Source organism: Salpingoeca rosetta (assembly GCF_000188695.1).
Source record: "Salpingoeca rosetta unplaced genomic scaffold supercont1.19, whole genome shotgun sequence".
NCBI classification, from domain to species: Eukaryota; class Choanoflagellata; order Craspedida; family Salpingoecidae; genus Salpingoeca; species Salpingoeca rosetta.
In genome coordinates, this window is record NW_004754915.1 from 501,783 (window position 1) to 522,578 (window position 20,796).

A 20,796-nucleotide genomic window follows, 5' to 3' on the forward strand; every position below is an offset into this window, starting at 1 on the left:
TGTCTGGATGTGTGCCTCTGGATGTGTGTGTGTGTGCTTTGGCGATTGTTCAGGTGTGCCGCCTGAACCTAGCGGTGTCCGCGCACATAGCCAACACCAGGCAAAGAGCCAAGCATGGTTGCTCCTTTCCTTCTCTCGACTCACATTCTTGACTTCAACCCTTGTGCTTGCACCTGGCAGAGATCTGTGGCCATTTCGAGGAAGTGTTGCAAAATGCGCCATGGAACACGACGTTCCAACCCATGGATGAGATTGAGATCTTGGATGCCGTCAAATCTCTCCATTTTGCCCTCGTTGATCCCAAAACTCTCGCCTGCCTCGATGTTGAATATGGCATCGCCCCCATCGCTACACTCGGAGTTCCAAACATCTACGGTAAGAAGCTGTGCGTGTGTGTGCTTGTGTATGTGTGTGTGTGTGTGTGTTTGCGTGCGTATGCCTGGTATGCACGTGTGTTGTGCTGTATGTGTGTGTGTGTGTGTTCGCGTGCGTGTGTTTGCGTGCGTATGCACGTGTGTGTTGTGTTGTCTTGAGTTGTGTTCACCGTGTGCTTTGTGTGTATGTGTGTGTCGATCCTTGTGTATCGCTCTTCTCGTCGATCCGCATTCCTCTCATATGAAACTGCTTATGTCCTGCCCTTCCACCATCAAAGTCCCCAAACGCAAGACGCACGATGATTTCGTATTCGAGGTGGGAGCCGTCATCTTCACACGTGCAGACTCAACCGTCGAGTCCCTGGAACACCTCAAGGACAGGGTCGTTGCAACAACCACTACCACAGATCTTGCCAGCACTAATGCGGCCTTTGTGGAGTATCGCCAGCGCACGGGATCAGACCTCATCGATGACGCAGCTACGGTCAGTGTGATGTCGTGCTTTGCGTGGGATGCAATGACTTCATCAAGTTGCCATTTCAGTTTGGAGCATGGCCAACACTAACGAAGGTCATGACTTACAAACACTTTGCGAGACAACCACACAAACGCACAAACAAACACAGCAAACACAACAAACACAACAAACACAACAAACACAACAAACACAACAAACACAACAAACACAACATCACATACACACGCACACATGCACACGCACACACACACAGAGCACCACGCGAGCGCTCACACATGCACACATGCAACTGTGTATCAGATCGAGTTCATGGGCACACCCGCTCGCGTGCTTGGTGCTGTCTTGAGCGGCACTGCAGACGTTGGCATTGTGCAGGCGGGCTTTCTTGAGCAAGCTGTGAAAGACAGAGCCGTCACATGGGAGGACGTGTTGTTGCTGTCGCTGAATGTCGTCGAGAGCAACCATCGCATGTTTCCTTATCACATCTCCACCGTGGCATACCCTGGCTGGGCGCTCGTAGGCTTTGAAGCAACCACAACGACGGTGCGTTCGTGTAGCTGTGCCAAACAGTGATGGCAGTCGTTGTTCATGCATAACACTGCCGCCAACGTCTTCAACCAGCAATGCACGCCAACCACTGCTCACCCGCCTCTGTTTGGCCTGCAAGGTTCTCACTACGCATGGTTTCTTCCAACACCCATTCAAACAAACAGGAGCGCGAGCAAATGCTTGACTTCTTGTTCAACACAAGCGTTGACTTGAGTGTCCACTTTGCTCTCGCTGAAAGCTACGCTACGGCCGGAGATGCCCTGGTCAGTACTCGCTCACCACACATACACACACACGCACACACACACACACACACCCTCACACACACACACACACACTCTCTCTCTCTCACACACACACACACACACACACACACTCTCTCTCTCTCTCTCTCTCTCTCTGTGTGCTCTGGCACACGGGATACTGAATCATTTTCCTTTTCCATCCTTAATCTCCACGTCACACGCTCACAACTGTGCAGGAAACTTTTGGCATCATTGAGCGGGACCTGACACGAAGTGCAAACGCCTACTGCCCTCGAACTGCATCACATCGCGCTGTCTTGTCCCCTGCCAACCCCGGCAATGCAGCCACCGATACCTCTTCTTCTCCTCCAGCTTCCTCCTTTTCTTCTGTGTGGACTGCTGCCCTCATTGACAAGTTCGACCCGGCCCTGCAAGCACCGCGAATCATCTGCCCGCAATCCCACTTTAGACACAGCAAGTACATCCAGGAAACACTGTGTGTTGGACTTGACTGCCCCAACAACACGCTCTGCGCCTGCCAAGCATGTCAAGAGTCGCCACCCGTCTTGGTGAGGTTGCGCCTGCGTTGTGGTGAGGATGACAGAGACGTGGCGTGCGTGAAGCTGAGAGGAGGTGCTGGTGTGAGGCGCAGAGCAGACAGATCTGGCAAACCAACATGTACGTGCACATATTTTAACGCTCACGCGAACCCGCGCACGCGCATGTGCATTCAACCACGCGCCCGCACACAAACACACAAACACACAATCCAACTGCAATGTCAATGGGTCGTTCGCACAGGTGCACTCGACGTTGGCTGACAGCAGCGAGACGCTGTTCTCTTCAAGTGTTGACACGCTGCAAAACGTGCTGCTGTCTTCGTGCGAGCGAATGCGCGTGTGCTCCACAGTGCAGCAAGGCACACCCCAGTTTATGCTAGTGGAAGACAAGTACGCACAGTACAGACCAAATGAACACTCGCTCTTCTTCTTCATTAGGGTTGACTGGTCAGAAGCAGGCATTTCCACAACAACAGCCACACCACTACCCCACGATCATCAGTTTGCCATCTTCAATGTCACAACCCCCCACTTTGGCAGAGCAGCTGTGGAGGTAAGCAAATTCGTTGCTGCATGGGTAGCTGATGATATGACATAATTATGGGCGCCATAGATTTGATGTCATTGAGGAAGAGTGTGAAGAGCACAATTACACTCAGTGACCAATGCAATAACGCACAATATGCACGACTTGCGCTTCTGTCATTTCCATCAGATATATGTTGCTGACCCTGAAACAACAATGGACAAGTGGGAGCCCATCTACGCAAGCCCGTTCCTGCTGGAAGTCACCCCTCGCGACTGCCCGCCAGGACAGGAGGCAACACAGGACAACACGTGCGTTTGCCCCGTCGGCACGCTCCACATCAGCGGCAGTTGCATGCAGGCAAAGGAGTACCTGCCCATCTTCATCGGCAGCGCCCTGGCTGTGATTGGCATCGGCGTGTACATTGCCATTGCCATGGTGCGGCGAGGCGCAGACAAGCTGTGGCAGATTGACGCGGCAGACGTTGTTGTGAGCGACCCGCCCGAGGTGCTTGGGATGGGCGCGTTTGGTGTTGTGATCAAGGGGGAGCTGAACGGCACCGCCATCGCCATCAAGCGCGTCATGCCGCGGGCCTCGCGTGCAGGTGCACGTGGTACGCGCACGGGAAGCAAGCGAGGGTTTCTCAGCAGCATGAAACGGAGTAGCAAGAACGGCGAATGCGATGACGCACTTGCAGCTCCTGACGGCACAGTGACAGGCACGTATCAGGCATCAAGGACAGCCAACGGCTTTGGCTTGCAGCTGGGCAACATGGACAACGAGGCAGCGATTGAGCGGGCGCTGGAGCAGGGCAATGCAACCACCCAGGGCACCACACACAGGATGAGCAAGACAAAGAGGCTCACAAACGCAAAGTACGTTTGTCTGCAGGAGTTGGGTGCTGTGGTGTGCTGTGGTGTGTGCGTTGTGTGTGTGTGTGTGTGTGTTGTGTGTGAGTGTGTGCGAGTGAGTGTGTGTACATGCATATGTGTGTGCATGAGTACCAAGTGCGTGCCTCTCTTTGGCGTGAGGTACAGGCCCATTCTGGTTCTGCTGTTCAAGTACTGCTCGCTTGCATTGTGCTCACTCACATTGGTCTTGCACTGCCCTTCACATCACGACAGAGCCGAGTTCATGGAGGAGATGCGGCTGCTGTCACGGCTGCGCCACCCGTGCATCGCCACCATGCTTGGTGCCATCATGACCAAGTCGCGAGAGTTTCTCCTCGTCATGGAACACCTCGAGCACGGGTGCGTCAATGCTTCACGTGTGTGTGTGTGTGTGTGTATGTGTGTGCATATCTGTATGTATGTATGTGTGTGTGTGTGTGTGTGATTATCTTCATGTATTGGATTGACATCAGGCTTTGCTGACGCTCTTGCATGCGTGCATTTATGCCATCGTGCCGTCATGCACAGCACACCGCATACACACGCACCACACTTTCGCCATCACTGCCTTCCACTCATTCTTCCCACCCTCGACACTCACTCACTCGCCTACACTCACTCATTCGCACCACACACGTATACACACAATCGCACGTTGCTCATGCACAGGTCGCTGTATGACTTCCTGCGCAATGATGAGCTGCCAACACCAGACATGTTCCTGCTGCCCATTGTCAAGGACATTGTGTCTGGCATGCGCTACATCCACAACCTCAAGCCACCGGTTGTGCACGGCGACCTGAAGACGAAGAATGTGCTTGTGGATGGCAACTTCAAGGCCAAGGTTGCTGATTTCGGGCTGTCGCAGAAGCAGCGTTTTGGCTGTGGCACCCCCTTCTGGATGGCGCCAGGTGTGTGTGTGTGTGCATTTGTGTGTGCCTGTGTGTGTCTGTGTGTGTGCTGATGTGCTACTGTGAATGTGCATGCATGCAAGCACGTGCATGTGTATTCGGGCGTGTGTATTGCAGAGTTGCGTTCTTCCCCCCCCCCTACCTTAACACATACACATACCTTCCAACCACTATCACTCACAATCACCACCAACACAATCACCACCATCACAACCACCGCTCACCAACCAATCATCACAACCACCGCTCACCAACCAATCATCACAACCATGCAGAGGTGCTGCGCGGAGGAGAGGTGACACGGGAGGCGGACGTGTACAGCTTCGCCATCACGGTGTACGAGATCTACAGCCGGCATGACCCGTTCCCAGAGGAGGACGCGTCGGAGTGCTGCTGTCAGATTGCCGCGGCGCAGGTGCGGCAAAGCGACCCGACATTCCCAGGCTCCGGTGCCTCGTCATGCTGGCTGAGCTTGCGCGGCGGTGCTTGTCCGAGGAGCCCAAAGTTCCGGCCAACGTTCGACCAGGTGGACGCGCAGCTGGGCGAGCTCAACATCAGCAAAGGTGGGCGCAAGCCTCATCCAGCAGAAGCAGGACGCGCTGAAGAAGGCCACGGTGCTGCACGACGTGTTCCCGCCGCACATTGCCAAGATGCTGGAGGAGGGCAAGAAGGTGCACCCGGAGCACAAGGACGACGTGACCATCTTCTTCTCCGACATTGTGGGCTTCACCAACATCAGCGCGCAGCTGACGCCGGCGGCGGTGTCGGACATGCTGGACCGGCTGTACTCTGCCTTTGACGAGCTGACGGAGAAGCACGGCGTGTTCAAGGTGGAGACCATTGGCGACGCGTACATGGCGGCAACAAACCTTGTCAAGCCGCAGCACGACCACGCGCTCCGCATTGCGCAGTTTGCGGAGGACGCCATCAAGGCGGCGCAGTCGACGTTCATTGACCCTGAGCGGCCGGAGCTGGGGTGCGTGAACATCCGCGTTGGGTTCCACTGCGGCCCTGTCGTGGCCAACGTTGTTGGGCGGCGCAACCCGCGGTACTGCCTGTTTGGGGATACGGTGAACACGGCGTCGCGCATGGAGAGCTCGAGCGAGCGCAACAAGATCCACGTGTCGACGTCTGCGGGAGACCGCGTGCGGAGCCAGGCGCCGTGGGTGAAGCTTGAGTCGCGCGGGGTGCAGAACATCAAGGGCAAGGGCGAGATGCTGACATACTGGCTGGTGAGCACGAGGAAGCCTGAGCAGACGGGGCGTGTTGCCATTGCTGAGAACGAGGCCACTGTGATCGACATGGGCGAGGGTGATGGCGATGTTGACGGTGATGATGATGGTGATGGTGACACGGGTAGCCGGAGGAAGAGTGCCCAGCTGAAGGACAGCGTTGGGGGCGGGTTTGTGTTCAAGAAGAAGCGTGCGTCGTCGATTGGGCGGCGGTCGACAGGAACGCACGAGAGCCGAGCATCGGCGCGCGTGTCCCTGAGCTCCGTGTCGTGGCTCAACGATGCAAAGGCGTTTGAAGCCCTGTCGCGTGACAGCTTTGGCAGCCGTCGGGCGTCAACAACAGCATGCAACCTGCCAACAACAACATCATTGCCAACTGCCTTGTCGACCGCTGTTACTGTCGCAGGGATCGATTCGACTTGTTGCACCAACTCAGATGAGAATTCTATCGACCTCAACACCAGTGTGGCCAACGCCTATGTCACTGTTGAGAGCAGCGTTCATGACGGTCAAAGCCTTGACAGTTCCAATCAAGCCACCAAAGTGCTCGCTACCGTTGTGCTTCCGGATGGTGTTTACGCTTAATGTGGTTCACAATCAGTTGCTGTTCTTCGCTTTGATTCCTGGTTCCTTGTTTGTGCGTCGGCTGGCTTGTTGAGATGCTATTCCCCACCAACTGCTTCCACCGTGTCAACCAACCCGTTGTGTTTCCTTATGATGTGAGTCTGCGTGTGATGTTTTCCTCCTTGCATTCACTCGGACTGTGGTGCTGTGTAAGGCTGTGTCTGTGTCAATGAGTGAACGCGAAGTGCTCTTCAACAATCCAAATGCCAGGGTCAGCTGTTGATTGTTTGAAAGGTGGTTCGCCAAAGTTACAAATACATGGCCATTTGTACTGCAACGACGTGAAAACAGCGAGAGCAATGGCCTATGTTGCTTCTTTTTCGACGAAATGATCCGTTAGCAGTACAGCAGTACTATGCGAGGATTGGTAGGCAGGCGAATTGGACATGATGTTGTGTTGTCATGTTGTGATGAATTAGACGTACATTAAACCTCCCCAATCCAAATTAATGTTGTCATTCCTATTCACGTTTCAATTGCGCGTGTCAACTTTGAAGTACATTTCGAACCGTGCCCAAGCACGCTCGAAATGCAGGCACCCACCCCAATCACTCGATCAAGTCAGAGCCAGCATGCGTTGCTGAGGCATCAAACCATACAGGTGAGAAGAAGCCAAGAAGCAACACATGGTTTGACTGTTGGCCATGGATGTCATAGCAACATCTGCTGCCTTGCTGCGTTTCTCATTTCTTCTTCCTCCCTATTCCCCAGATAACAGCGCGAGCACTGTGTTTATCCAGCACTCGCTCGACCACATACAACTACGCTTGTTTCCGCGTGCACGACACCTTCTCTCCTTGCTGACTCTCACGGCATCAAGTCAAGATGTTTGTGCTTGTCGCTCTTCTCTTTTGTGTGCTTGCCGCACACGTTCGCTCCGACCACCTTTCTGCCAATGGTTCGCTGGCCATTGGATGCGTCCTCTCTCCAACGGAGCCCTGTAAGTCCGAAAACAGGAAGGAAGAGCGACCTATCTAGATCCCTCTTGTTTCTCTGCTTCTGAACGTCTCCTTTGCTTTGATGTTTTGTTGGTGCCACCAGAGCACAGGGGAGCTTCTGTGTGATTGTAACTCGTGACTCTTGAGGTCGAGGAGATACGAGTCTCACAGCCGAGATTCGCCGCTGCAACGACCACCTCCTTCAAGTTTGCTCTCTGACTTCTCACCTCCTCACATATGTTTGTGTGCATCTTCCCCTCGCGTTGACGTGCTGCAGATGTGTGTGACGTCTTTGAGGAGCTGCTGGCTGAGCACGCGCCTTGGAACTTCACCATGTATCGGATGAACGAGCTGGAGATGCTGGATGCTTCCAGCCACCTGGACTTTGCCCTCATCAACACCAAGACTATGGCGTGCCTACAGGAAGAGCAAGCAATCTCTCCGGTTGCAGCATTTGGACTGCCCAGCATCTTCAGTACGTGCAAGCAGGCCAACACTCCAATCATATGCCTTGTCGTGCCTTTGCTCAGAAATGCTTGCATGCATGCACACTTGTGTGATAGTCGAGGGCGTGTATGTATGGGTGTGCTGTCTGGATACCCCAGCACGCTTGTACATGCGCTCACTCATCCAATCCATTTGCATGTCGCCTGTGGCACGGTGGTATCGCACTTGCGCACGCATTGCGACCAACCAAACCCAATGCTCACATGACCCATTGCTTGCTTACTGGCTTGCATGTCGCACTGTGCAGAGCCTGGCAGCGACAACAAGGACGACTTTGTGTTTGACAGCGGTGGCGTGCTGTTCACCCGGCGCGAGACAGATCTGGTATCGCTGATTGACCTCAAGGACAAAGTAGTTGCTGGCACAACAGTCACTGACTTTGCCTCCACGCTGTCCGTTTATGCCGAGTACCTGGACAAGGCAAACCATGACCTGATGGACGACGCTGAAATGGTGTGTGACAGTGCAACTCAAACCAAGGGGGCAGTTGGTTGGCTGTCTTTGTTGCTTCTGCTCTTGTGGTGTTGTGTGTTGTGGAGTTTGTGGCAGTGTGATGGTGTGGTCAGTTGCACCAGCACATGTACACACAGTGTCGATTGGGGTGCTTGTTTCTTTGGCTCGACGCGCTCACCCTGTGTTGTTGGCACCACCTGTATGGCTGCACTTGTGCACATCTGTTCTCACCGTCACTGTTTGATGCGGTTGTCGTGGTGGTGGTGGTGGTGGTGGCGGTGTGGGGCGCATGCAGTTGCAGTTTCTTGGAACACCAGAACGTGTGCTGGAGGCTGTGTTGTCTGGCACGGCTGTTGCCGGGATGGTACCGACGGGCTTCTTGGAGAAGGCCGTGCAAGCTGGGTTGGTTGACTGGCACACCATCTCCGTGGTATCTCAGCAGCCCGTGGTGAAGAACAACGGCGAGTACTTTGCCTACGCGAGCTCCACTCCCGTGTATCCGAGCTGGACATTTGCCGCCATGCGACCACTCACTTTGGATGTGAGTGTGCGTGTGCGTGTGTGTATGCATGGTGTGTGTGTGTGTGTGTGTGTGTGTGTGTGTGTGTGTGTGTGTGTGTGTGTGTGTGTGTGTGTGTGTGTGTGTGGTCAATGCATGTGCACGCAGGGGTGTGACTATGTGTGTGGCGTGATGCTCGTGCTACGGTCACTGGTGTGGGTGGCTTGTTCCAGGCGCATGTTGCTCTTCTTCACTGCACGCACTGCACTCCACTGCACCGCACGCCTCGTCTCTTCATTTCCCCTTCCCTCACGTTGTCGCTTTCGTCGTATCACTGACTGCTGGCTGTGTTTACGATTGCCTTCCACTTTGTTGTTTGTGCGCTTGCGCAGGAGCGCGATGAGATGCATCACGCCATCTTTGATGTGAAGAGCAAGAAGGCCCAGTTCGCGAGTCCTCGCGTGGTGGCCAGTGTCTCCGAGATTCTGGTACGTACACCTTTCATCCCATGTATGTGCGTGGGTGCGTATGTGTATGCGCGTGTGCCTGCGATGCAAGGACTGCAGGGTGCATGCAGGCAATGCATGCTATATGTGCTACGTACGCTCGGTTCTCACAGTGGCCACATCGCACATCACGCACGCTTCACTCCATCTCCACCAAACCACAGCAAACGGTTGGGGTTGTGGAACGTGACCTGATCCATCCACTGCAGACACATTGTGTTCGCAGAATGTCCCATGTCGTGTTTCGGCAGCACGACGCCATGTTTGAGAACGAGACGGCACCGCCACTTGGCACTGTGCTCTTGGCGGAGAAAGTGCAACAGTCTCGCGCGCTCATCGAGCGAGAGTTTGTGCACGTGAACGTCCCGAACGTGGAAGGGTACACAATTTGTGCACAGGACACGTTTACCATTGAACACACGGCCTTGCACAACTTGTGTCCTGGCGCGGCGATTCCGGAACACGGTTGCGTAATCTGCCGTCCGTGCCGACACACGCCTCCAGTTGTGGTGAGACAAGCTTTGCTTTTTGACATTGCATAACATACACATGCACACACGCCGACGCACACACACACACACACTCTCTCTCTCATACGCAAACAACAACAACGCACATACACACATGCGTGGATGTGACCTTGCACCTTGAGCTTGCGCACAAGTGAACGTGAGCTTGTAACCTACGCCTTAACAACTTCGTTCCGAACTCAACTGTTACAACACCTCACTTGTCTGTGTATTGCAGCTCCACTCAAGCCCCAGCTTGTTTCGAGCAGTGGTTACCCTTGAAGATGAAATAGCAGCACGCGACATTATTTCAAGCTCTTGTCTGCGAATGAAGGTCTGCGCAACCATCCAGCAAGGCAGTACTCAGTTCATCGTGGTTGAAGACAGACTGTCTGCTTCACGGGCAATCACGGACCCCGATGCTTATTTTCACGTGACTGTGACATGGGACGACGTGGGCACTTACACGACAGCTGCTGCGCAAGTGCCAGGCTACCACCACATGTCGACCATCAACTTTACCGCCTATCATTATGGCCTCGCCGCCGTGAACGTGAGCTTGCACATTGCGCGTTATCAGTGAAGGGGGAGGGATGTTGGCAGGTACATTGTGTGCGTTTGCATGTTCGCCTGAGTGTAGGCATGCTTGATGAATGTCAGCCTGAACACGCATTGTTGAGGATGGTGATGGCAATAGCCGTGCGGCGGGGATTCACGGAAGACTGTATCATCTTTGCTTGTCGTTGTATGTGCGCTTGCGTGCAGGTCCTCATTGCAAGTCCAGGCACGTCAGAGGAGGCATGGACGCACGTCGACGCCAGCCCGTTCTTGATCAGAGTAACCCCTCGCGACTGCCCACCTGGGATGGAGGCAACACAGGACAACACGTGCGTTTGCCCCGTCGGCACGCTCCACATCAGCGGCAGTTGCATGCAGGCAAAGGAGTACCTGCCCATCTTCATCGGCAGCGCCCTGGCTGTGATTGGCATCGGCGTGTACATTGCCATTGCCATGGTGCGGCGAGGCGCAGACAAGCTGTGGCAGATTGACGCGGCAGACGTTGTTGTGAGCGACCCGCCCGAGGTGCTTGGGATGGGCGCGTTTGGTGTTGTGATCAAGGGGGAGCTGAACGGCACCGCCATCGCCATCAAGCGCGTCATGCCGCGGGCCTCGCGTGCAGGTGCACGTGGTACGCGCACGGGAAGCAAGCGAGGGTTCTCAGCAGCATGAAACGGAGTAGCAAGAACGGCGAATGCGATGACGCACTTGCAGCTCCTGACGGCACAGTGACAGGCACGTATCAGGCATCAAGGACAGCCAACGGCTTTGGCTTGCAGCTGGGCAACATGGACAACGAGGCAGCGATTGAGCGGGCGCTGGAGCAGGGCAATGCAACCACCCAGGGCACCACACACAGGATGAGCAAGACAAAGAGGCTCACAAACGCAAAGTACGTTTGTCTGCAGGAGTTGGGTGCTGTGGTGTGCTGTGGTGTGTGCGTTGTGTGTGTGTGTGTGTGTGTTGTGTGTGAGTGTGTGCGAGTGAGTGTGTGTACATGCATATGTGTGTGCATGAGTACCAAGTGCGTGCCTCTCTTTGGCTCTTTGGCGTGAGGTACAGGCCCATTCTGGCTAAGCTGGTCAAAGTACTGCTCGCTTGCATTGTGCTCACTCACATTGGTCTTGCACTGCCCTTCACATCACGACAGAGCCGAGTTCATGGAGGAGATGCGGCTGCTGTCACGGCTGCGCCACCCGTGCATCGCCACCATGCTTGGTGCCATCATGACCAAGTCGCGAGAGTTTCTCCTTGTCATGGAGCACCTCGAGCACGGGTGCGTCAATGCTTCTCGTGTGTGTGTGTGTGTGTGTGTGTGTGTGTGTGTGTGTGTGTGTGTGTGTGTGTGTGTGTGTGTGTGTGTGTGTGCATATCTGTATGTATGTGTGTGTGTGATTATCTTCATGTGCACTTGCATTGGATTGACATCAGGCTTTGCTGACGCTCTTGCATGCGTGCATTTATGCCATCGTGCCGTCATGCACAGCACACCGCATACACACGCACCACACTTTCGCCATCACTGCCTTCCACTCATTCTTCCCACCCTCGACACTCACTCACTCGCCTACACTCACTCATTCGCACCACACACGTATACACACAATCGCACGTTGCTCATGCACAGGTCGCTGTATGACTTCCTGCGCAATGATGAGCTGCCGACACCAGACATGTTCTTGCTGCCCATTGTCAAGGACATTGTGTCTGGCATGCGCTACATCCACAACCTCAAGCCACCGGTTGTGCACGGCGATCTCAAGGCGAAGAATGTGCTTGTGGATGGCAACTTCAAGGCCAAGGTTGCTGATTTCGGGCTGTCGCAAAAGCAGCGTTTTGGCTGTGGCACCCCCTTCTGGATGGCGCCAGGTGTGTGTGTGATGTGGTGTGTGTGTGCGTGTGTGTGATGTGGTGTGTGTGTGTGTGTGTGTGTGATGTGGTGTGTGTGTGTGTGTGTGTGCGTGTGCGTGTGTGTGATGTGGTGTGTGTGCTGATGTGCTACTGTGAATGTGCATGCATGCAAGCACGTGCATGTGTATTCGGGCGTGTTTATTGCAGAGCTGCGTTCTTCCCCCCCCTTACCTCAACACATACACATGCCTTCCAACCACTACCATTCACAATCACCAATCACAATCACCACCATCACAACCACCGCTCACCAACCAACCATCACAACCACCGCTCACCAACCAATCATCACAACCATGCAGAGGTGCTGCGCGGAGGAGAGGTGACGCGGGAGGCGGACGTGTACAGCTTCGCCATCACGGTGTACGAGATCTACAGCCGGCAGGACCCGTTCCCAGAGGAGGACGCGTCGGAGGTGCTGCGTCAGATTGCCGCGCGCCAGGTGCCGGCAAAGCGACCCGACATCCCAGCCTCGTGCCCCGTCATGCTGGCTGAGCTTGCGCGGCGGTGCTGGTCCGAGGAGCCCAAGTTCCGGCCAACGTTTGACCAGGTGGATGCGCAGCTGGGCGAGCTCAACATCAGCAAGGTGGGCGCAAGCCTCATCCAGCAGAAGCAGGACGCGCTGAAGAAGGCCACGGTGCTGCACGACGTGTTCCCGCCGCACATTGCCAAGATGCTGGAGGAGGGCAAGAAGGTGCACCCGGAGCACAAGGACGACGTGACCATCTTCTTCTCCGACATTGTGGGCTTCACCAACATCAGCGCGCAGCTGACGCCGGCGGCGGTGTCGGACATGCTGGACCGGCTGTACTCTGCCTTTGACGAGCTGACGGAGAAGCACGGCGTGTTCAAGGTGGAGACCATTGGCGACGCGTACATGGCGGCAACAAACCTTGTCAAGCCGCAGCACGACCACGCGCTCCGCATTGCGCAGTTTGCGGAGGACGCCATCAAGGCGGCGCAGTCGACGTTCATTGACCCTGAGCGGCCGGAGCTGGGGTGCGTGAACATCCGCGTTGGGTTCCACTGCGGCCCTGTCGTGGCCAACGTTGTTGGGCGGCGCAACCCGCGGTACTGCCTGTTTGGGGATACGGTGAACACGGCGTCGCGCATGGAGAGCTCGAGCGAGCGCAACAAGATCCACGTGTCGACGTCTGCGGGAGACCGCGTGCGGAGCCAGGCGCCGTGGGTGAAGCTTGAGTCGCGCGGGGTGCAGAACATCAAGGGCAAGGGCGAGATGCTGACATACTGGCTGGTGAGCACGAGGAAGCATGAGCAGACGGGGCGTGTTGCCATTGCTGAGAACGAGGCCACCGTCATTGACATGGGCGAGGGTGATGGCGAGGGTGATGGTGATAATGTTGACGGTGATGATGATGTTGACGGTGACACGGGTAGCCGGAGGAAGAGTGCCCAGCCGAAGGACAGCGTTGGGGGCGGGTTTGTGTTCAAGAAGAAGCGTGCGTCGTCGATTGGGCGGCGGTCGACAGGAGCACATGAGGGCGGCGCATCGGCGCGGGTGTCATTGAGCTCCGTGTCGTGGCTCAACGATGCAGAGGCGTTTGAGGCCCTGTCGCGTGACAGCGTTGGTAGTCCTCGTACTTCGACAGCCTCGCAACATCATGGACCCCGGTTCGCAACACGTGCCAATGTGATTCAGGATGTTGCTGCTGTTGATCATGATACCGAGACCCTCCCCGCCTCCGATACAGGCAAGGCGCAACTTGATGCGGGGAGCGTTGCTGATGCCTATGCTGAAGACTCCTCGTTGTCGTCCAACACCCGCACTGGTGTTGCAGCTTTGCTCATGAACCCAAACATTCAACGTGCCGTTCTTCTTGACGCTTACCGCGGCGACAGTCAGTCCGACGATGGTCTTGGTGGAAGTCTTTCCCCACTCGCCAACGTTTCACCTGTGGACATTCCCCGTGACGAGGAACGCGCCACGCTGTCTCATGGCAAGCTGTCTGAAGTGAGCCTGTGCTGATGGCCTTTGTTGCACTATCTTCGGGTTCTCATTCGCCACTGTGTGATGTGATGTGTGATGCGCCTTCCCCTACGGCTTAACATTTTCCAACCTCAGCCTTCTCTTTGCAATGCCAGTGTTCTTAACGTTGAATCTCTGTGTGTGAGTACTGCGTGTATGTGTGTTTGTGTCGGTGTACGCCCATGTTTCTTAGTCGAGTTGTTGTTCGAGATGACATTGTGCGGTGCGGAGTGGCGGACTTCAGTGGTTTGTTTGTCCAGGTTCATTCTTGCATGTGTGCTTTGTTCCATACTGTCGTGCCAACCTCTGGAGATGGTTGTGAAGAAAATGAAGAAAATGAAGCGCAAACCATGTTTCTGTATGGACACCGGTGCTCACGAGCAAACAACAGCCATCTTCGCCCAGACAAAGAAGCATTGTAGGCTGACATTTACACAGAAACACACACACACACACAGAAACACACACAACACTTACACCTCGCTTTCATCTTCATCATGCAAGTCACTGCATCCTGCCACCGTATGTTGAAGTTCATTGACAGGTTTGGCGGTGTGACTCTCCGCGTCGGGAGCCGTGCTGTCATCCTCCGAGGCGTTGCCAATGTCGTCGATGAAGTCATACGGGTCGACCACAGGCAAGGCCGCATCTTTGGACAGGTGCTGGTCGGTGACCAGGTGTGCTGCCGTGTCGTCGGCACTGTTGCCCTCAAGCTCGTGACCCGATGAGTTTGCGTTGGCGCCACTATCAATGACAGCAGCCAGGGACGTTGCCAACACCCTCGACTTTGCTTGCTCCATTTCACCCGCGTCTCCCATCAACATCAGCCGAATGCTTGCCATGATGTCGTCGTCGTCGTCGTCGTCGTCATCATCATCATAGTCATCGAGATTCGCAGCACCATCATCACCAGCGCCATCACCGCGGTCACCGTGGGCGCTGCTATTTGATTGTGCCGCCGATTTGATGCAGGATCCAGGCGCGAGAGGCATCATAGCAGCTGATGGGTACTTGATGCAGCCATCCTCAGAGCTGGATTTGTGGTTGTCATTCGTTGCCTCGCGTTGTGCGTCATCCCACACAACAGCCGACATGTTCGAGGGTGTGGGGTGTGCCGCATGTGGCGAGGAAGGCTGCAAATGTGGAGGGAGTGGCGCGGACGCACGGCGCGTTGCTGCGCGAATGAGACGAGGATCACTCCCTCGCTTGCCTGCCACACCCGCTTCGCCATCACAGTTGACCTTCAACTTTGTTGTCACCGCTCCTGGCGCAAGCACGTCGGGTTGTGTCTCGCAGCCAACTTGATTTGGCTTCTGCCCCCGTCCGCCACCTGTACTATCAGCCACTTCACCATGATCCTCGTCGTCTTCGTCGTCATCGTCATCCTCATCGTCATCCTCATCGAGGACAAGGCGGGCGTTGCACATGACCCGCGGCGTGGTTGGCAGGGAGTGTCGCGGTTCCGCCGTTGGTCGCCAGAGGTGCTCGTCATTGTCACTGGTGGCCGTTACAGCATCTGTTGTTGCTCGTTTGCAAGCTGGCGCGGTCGGATGTTGGCGCGTGTCATCATCAGTAAAGACAATGCTGTTGGTTGATGCGCCTTCGGGAAGGTTGGTTTGTTTTGCTGAGTTGGTGCTTGCAGGAAATGGCACAGGCGACGCGTCCTTGTTGGTAGCACGAGTGGAATCCGTGCTGTCATTTTCGCTGCAAGTTGCATCTGTCTGTTGCTTGCTGACCCGTGTCTGCGTGCTGTTGGCGTTTGTTGCTGTTGCGCCTGACTTCTGACTGGCTGTCGCGGAGACAGCGGTGTGCCGTGCGAGGTGCGTGAACTTGAGCGGGCCGGAGCATCCAGCCATATGCTCGAGCGTGTAGGACGGCGTGCTTCTGTCACTGTGTGTGCTTGAGCCTGGCAGGTGCGTTGGTGTGACGACACAGCTTCTTGTTTCGCCACCCGCATGTGGTGGGGGTGTTGGTGTCGTGGCTGCACAACAAGCACAACAAGCATGCGTATAACGGGGAGTGACAATGGTGTCAGTGAGCGAGCACGCAGTGCGTACGAGGTACAGGCAGCGGACTTTACGGGCAAGTAAGAGCGCTTCACATGTACATGTGATGACAGTTTAGCAAGGCCCGTGTGTTTGCACTTGAACCATCGCATGTGCATGCGCAGTTGTGTGCATGTGTGCATGTGTGTGCATATGTGTATGTGTGTAAATGTGTGTGTCCGCACGTGTGCGTGTGTGTGTGCATGTGTGTGCATGTGTGTGCTAGTTAGCGTGCGTTGATGTGTACTCACCGAGATCCACGTCGAAGATGCGTGATTGTCGTGCTTTCTTCGTTGCCTCTTGCAGGGCGCCTTCTTGTTCAAGCGTGTTGCGGTGTGCCCGCAGCTGCAGTTGCAAAGGTATTGCGGTGTGAGCGAAAAGGCAACCGGTGAACATCAAGTTGACTGATGACCTGGTGGTCCACCAGCACAATCATGCGTGCGTGTGCGTGTGTGCAAATGGTTGTGTACGTGTGCGTGTGGATTGGCATCTCACCTCTTCTGTAACCTGGCCAAAGTTTGTCTTTGCTGTTTCCAAGTCGGCCACCACACCTGCAAGAGGGCATAACAACGCATACGTGTGATATACGTGATGTGCAACAGCGAGTGCGGCGTTTGCCACCACCAACATGAATAGGCTCGCGTGCTTGTGTGCGTGTGCTTGTGTGTGCGTGTGTGTGCTTGTATGTGTGAAAGATGTTTTACTACCTTTGCGGTTGTCTTGCAGGCGCTTTGTAGTTGCCTGTTGCTCTGCTTGCTGTTGCACGAGATCTGTTCAAGAAGAAGCCACGTGATGAGCAAGTGAGCCGAAGTTTGCTTGGGGGCTTAGGTGACTTGGCTTGCTTCATCCCACATGCAGCAGCATCTCATCGCGCACACGCACACACACACATCGCGCACACACACACACACATCGCACACACACGCACACACGCACGCACACACACACACACACACACACACACACACACACACACACACACACACACACACGCAGAGCAGCAGGTCACGCATTCAAGGACGCAGCTTCGCATGGTGTGTCACGTACCTTTGCGCTGCTGCTGAAGAAACGCAACCTGCTCGTCGATGCGCTCAATTTCTGACGCGGTATCACGTGATTCTGCCTCCTCCTTCTTGATGGCCATGTCCACCTCAGCAAGCGACTGCATACCAGCACACACACACACACACACATGACAGCACCGGTGGCGATTTGAGCAAAGGCACAACGACCGCGTGTGCGGGCGATATTGTGCATGTGTGAGTATGGATTGTGTGTGTGTGTGTGTGTGTGTGCAGATGTGCGTGGATCAGCGAGTACATGCATCAAGGCTGTGCGTGTACACATCAGACCACGCCAACTGCACAAATGAGACACAAAACCTGCACGCGCGACATCGCGGCGTTTTAGCCCGACCTGAATGAGGCTCGACACTTGTGTCTCCAGCTGCATGCACATGTGCACGCGGGCCACGTATTGCTCTGTTGCCACTTGCTGTGAACCCGCAAGGAAGCAAAGACCGAAGAGGAGTGACTCATGGCAATCGAACGAACTGGCAGAGAGGGCAATGAAGGGTACACAGCTACAAGGACAAGGCAAGCAAAGCTGGCATACCCAGCAATCAGGAACAACAATCAATGATCACCCCAATACGACCATGTCGTGTCGAGCACCCCGTGCTGCGAACAGCCGCAACAGTGCAACTCACCGCCTGGTGGGAGATGCGGCGATGGGCCGTGTGATGCGGGGGTCGCGCGGTCTGTGCAAATCATCCATCATCAACCACACGTCATAACATGCAGCATACAGAGCAAGACTGGGGTGAGCTGCGGTGAGGAGCTCTATTGCACGCAACGCATCGCCACACTCACGTGGAAGCTGTGGGCGTAACACACTGAACAAGCGAGCGCACATACTTACGCAAATTGATACAAACATTCATGCACCAACACACACGCACATACACGTTGACACAAACATTCATGCACACACACACACACACACACACACACAAAAGGCAATCAGGCCAGCCACACGAACACTTGTTGCATGGGGCGGCATACCCCTGAAATGCGCTTCTCCGAACGCGTCTTAGTGATGCCGGTCTGCAGCGGCTGGCGCGGGAAGTAGAACGAACGACTTGCATCGCGACGCATTGCGGGCTTCGTGCCTTGACCCTGCTTGCATGCCGCCATGTTTGCACCGGTGTCGGTGAGGTCATGACGTTGGTTGCTGCTGCTGTTGTTGTTGCTATTGCCAGCGCTTGTGCTGAGTAAGCCTGTCTTGCTGCCTTTGGAGGGTGTGCCCACACCACCGCCAACAGATGTGGCCGTGTTCCCCAGGGCAGAGGATGGGCCGCTGGTTGCGTTTGCTTGGCTGCTTCGTTTGCGTGCCGGCACAGCCCTCGTCTCACCCACGGCGGTACCTGCCTCACTGCGACCGTTTATGGCCATGTTGGCTGTAGCGGTTGTTGTCAAGGTTGTGGGGCTGTTGTTGGAGGGAGCAGCAGAGTCGAAGAAGATGCTCTTGCGGTTGAGGTTCGACTTCCACTGCTGGCGAATACCCCGCTGGTCTGTGCGCGCTTTGCGTTTTTCTTGTGCTTTCTCTTGCGCAGCAATTTCCGCAGCAATTGCCTGCTTCAACGTCGCGTTCATAATCGACGAGGACGCTGCGGTGGGGAGAATGTGTGTATGGTTTGTGCGTGAGTGTGCGCACGCGTGTGCGTGTGTGTTATGTGCGTACGTGTGTGTAGCGTGTGTGCGTAGGCGTATGTGTGTGCGTAAGCGTATGTGTATGTGCGTGCGTGCGTGCGTGCGTGCGGCAGACACACACACATGCAGCACACATGCAGTACACACACATGCAGTGCACACCTGCAGTGCACGTGCAGCATACACACACATGTGCAAATAAACAACCAAGTGTTTGGGAGCCCGAGTACGTACTGAGTTCGTTGCAGGTGGCGCAGAGAAGAAATCCGAGATCAGACCGGCCAGCGGTGAGGCAGGATCGACACACCACGTGTCCGCATGGGATCAGGCTCATGGGAACGTGCTTGGCGTCACTCTATTGAAGATATGACGCAGGGGCAGGTGAAGGGGGAGGGTTCATGGTGTCATATTGTGTGAGTGGTGCAGCGTGCACGCTCACCTTCAAAACCAAACGTCCAGTGCTTACTGCACATGAACACATGTGAATGCACGACCAGTTGGCACACTTGCACAATTATGGGATAAACATGGTCCAAACATGTCAGCGCGTTGGGCCAATAGCATGGATGCGCACCATCGTCACACTGCACGAAGGGCAGTGCAGCTGCAGCTCCGACGGAGCCAGCGACGTGCTTGATCTGCTTGACTCTGTGGTGACAGCGATCGATGCGCAGTGGAGGCGTGTTGGTGACGTGAGTGCCTGGTGACTCAAAAACAAGCGAGGTACAAGAATTGTAGGTGCCATCCCCAGCTTGCACCAGCAAAGGTCGCCTGATGCACAAGCAGATAGGCAGGCAGGCAGGCAGGCAGGCAGACACACACAAACACAGAGACAGACAGAGACAGACAGAGACAGACAGACAGACAGACAGAGACAGACAGACAGACAGACAGACAGACAGACACAACGCACCGTTTGATGAGAGGGCCTCGTTGACAGAGTCAGTCCAATGCTGGGCATTCACACTCGTGCCTTCAGTGGAGGAGAGCACCATGCCGCGTTCCTCTGTTGGATCCACAACCGACCTGTGGCAAATGGAAAGAGCAACACAAGTCATGAGATTGTGCAGTCCGACTCATTTGTGAAGGCGCACAAGAGAACAGTTTCAAGGCCAGCAAAACGGTGGGCTGGTTGCGAGTTTGTCGCCTGACCTCACAAGGTCGTTGTCACCGTCATGCGGATCTTGCAAACACGTGAGTCCTGTGTCACGGCCATCAACATGGTGAGTGATGCAGTGGCGGCAGATCGGATATGGCAAGGAGGGAGACAAAGGCCAGAGACCGCAGCGGTAGCATAGGGGATGTAAACGGTCACAGAGCCAAAGCCACACAAAGGAGTGCGGAGTCGACAGCAGAGTGGGAGAGCCAGTCAAAAAGACGTGCAGTAACCTGCACACGCACATCACACAAACACACACAACACACACCGCAACACACACACACACACACCTCGTTCGATGGAGACTTGTCGCTTCATGCGAATGGACTTGGCCAGCTCCTATGGGCAACAGTCAGTCAGTTCATGGCGCAGAACAAGCAAAAAGAGCAAACGGTGGAGAAAGGAGTTGAGAAACAAGACGGGAGACACCCTCCAGGCCTTCATGACACGTGAGGCATGATCCCATGCTCTCTCTCACACCATACCCACCCATACCCACCCACACCCACACCCACCCACACACACACACACACTCACACCACACCACACCACACCACACCACACCACACCACACCACACCACACACACACACACACACACACACACACACACACACACACACAC

General features: G+C 55.2%; 3 protein-coding genes across 3 annotated transcripts in view; 2 read left to right on the forward strand and 1 right to left on the reverse strand.

Annotated features, from left to right (window-relative positions):
• PTSG_12646 (TKL/DICTY4/DRK protein kinase) overlaps nucleotides 1–6,350 on the forward strand; it is a gene marked incomplete at both ends in the record, with an annotated part of 6,557 nt that extends 207 nt beyond the window's left edge. The window contains 11 exons of the mRNA XM_004991604.1: nucleotides 181–375; nucleotides 653–858; nucleotides 1,153–1,395; nucleotides 1,566–1,664; nucleotides 1,883–2,215; nucleotides 2,448–2,759; nucleotides 2,922–3,607; nucleotides 3,857–3,982; nucleotides 4,292–4,533; nucleotides 4,809–4,989; nucleotides 5,060–6,350. Of these exons, the coding sequence (XP_004991661.1) occupies nucleotides 181–375; nucleotides 653–858; nucleotides 1,153–1,395; nucleotides 1,566–1,664; nucleotides 1,883–2,215; nucleotides 2,448–2,759; nucleotides 2,922–3,607; nucleotides 3,857–3,982; nucleotides 4,292–4,533; nucleotides 4,809–4,989; nucleotides 5,060–6,350 (3,914 nt within the window). The remainder of the gene's footprint in view (nucleotides 1–180; nucleotides 376–652; nucleotides 859–1,152; nucleotides 1,396–1,565; nucleotides 1,665–1,882; nucleotides 2,216–2,447; nucleotides 2,760–2,921; nucleotides 3,608–3,856; nucleotides 3,983–4,291; nucleotides 4,534–4,808; nucleotides 4,990–5,059) is intronic.
• Nucleotides 6,351–7,214: 864 nt separating this feature from the next.
• PTSG_12647 (TKL/DICTY4 protein kinase) lies at nucleotides 7,215–14,257 on the forward strand (the record flags this gene model as incomplete). Its single annotated transcript, XM_004991605.1, has 12 exons — nucleotides 7,215–7,329; nucleotides 7,605–7,802; nucleotides 8,082–8,287; nucleotides 8,583–8,828; nucleotides 9,179–9,274; nucleotides 9,457–9,801; nucleotides 10,040–10,354; nucleotides 10,567–10,990; nucleotides 11,074–11,251; nucleotides 11,510–11,635; nucleotides 11,987–12,228; nucleotides 12,573–14,257. 12 exons carry the CDS (start codon nucleotides 7,215–7,217, stop codon nucleotides 14,255–14,257), a joined length of 4,176 nt encoding a protein of 1,391 aa, XP_004991662.1.
• Nucleotides 14,258–14,481: 224 nt separating this feature from the next.
• On the reverse strand, nucleotides 14,482–20,513 carry PTSG_07858 (uncharacterized protein). Its single transcript, XM_004991606.1, has 13 exons — nucleotides 20,463–20,513; nucleotides 20,166–20,214; nucleotides 19,927–20,039; nucleotides 19,588–19,661; nucleotides 19,248–19,368; nucleotides 18,366–18,970; nucleotides 18,011–18,061; nucleotides 17,719–17,796; nucleotides 17,350–17,464; nucleotides 17,010–17,072; nucleotides 16,798–16,853; nucleotides 16,554–16,647; nucleotides 14,482–16,238 (listed from the first exon to the last, which is right to left on the reverse strand). The coding sequence occupies exons 1-13, from the start codon at nucleotides 20,488–20,490 to the stop codon at nucleotides 14,731–14,733; spliced, it is 2,955 nt and encodes a 984-aa protein (XP_004991663.1). The 5' UTR covers nucleotides 20,491–20,513; the 3' UTR covers nucleotides 14,482–14,730.
• Nucleotides 20,514–20,796: the final 283 nt, after the last annotated feature.

Excerpts from the sequence above, each read along its gene's own strand:
- PTSG_07858 (XM_004991606.1), bottom strand. The coding sequence starts at position 20,490 with ATGAAGCGACAAGTCTCCATCGAACGAG. Across the intron at positions 17,465-17,718 it reads AAGTGTCGAGCCTCATTCAG|TCGCTTGCTGAGGTGGACAT; the intron begins GTCGGGCTAAAA and ends GCTGGTATGCAG. Across the intron at positions 16,854-17,009 it reads CCTGCAAGACAACCGCAAAG|GTGTGGTGGCCGACTTGGAA; the intron begins GTAGTAAAACAT and ends GCCCTCTTGCAG.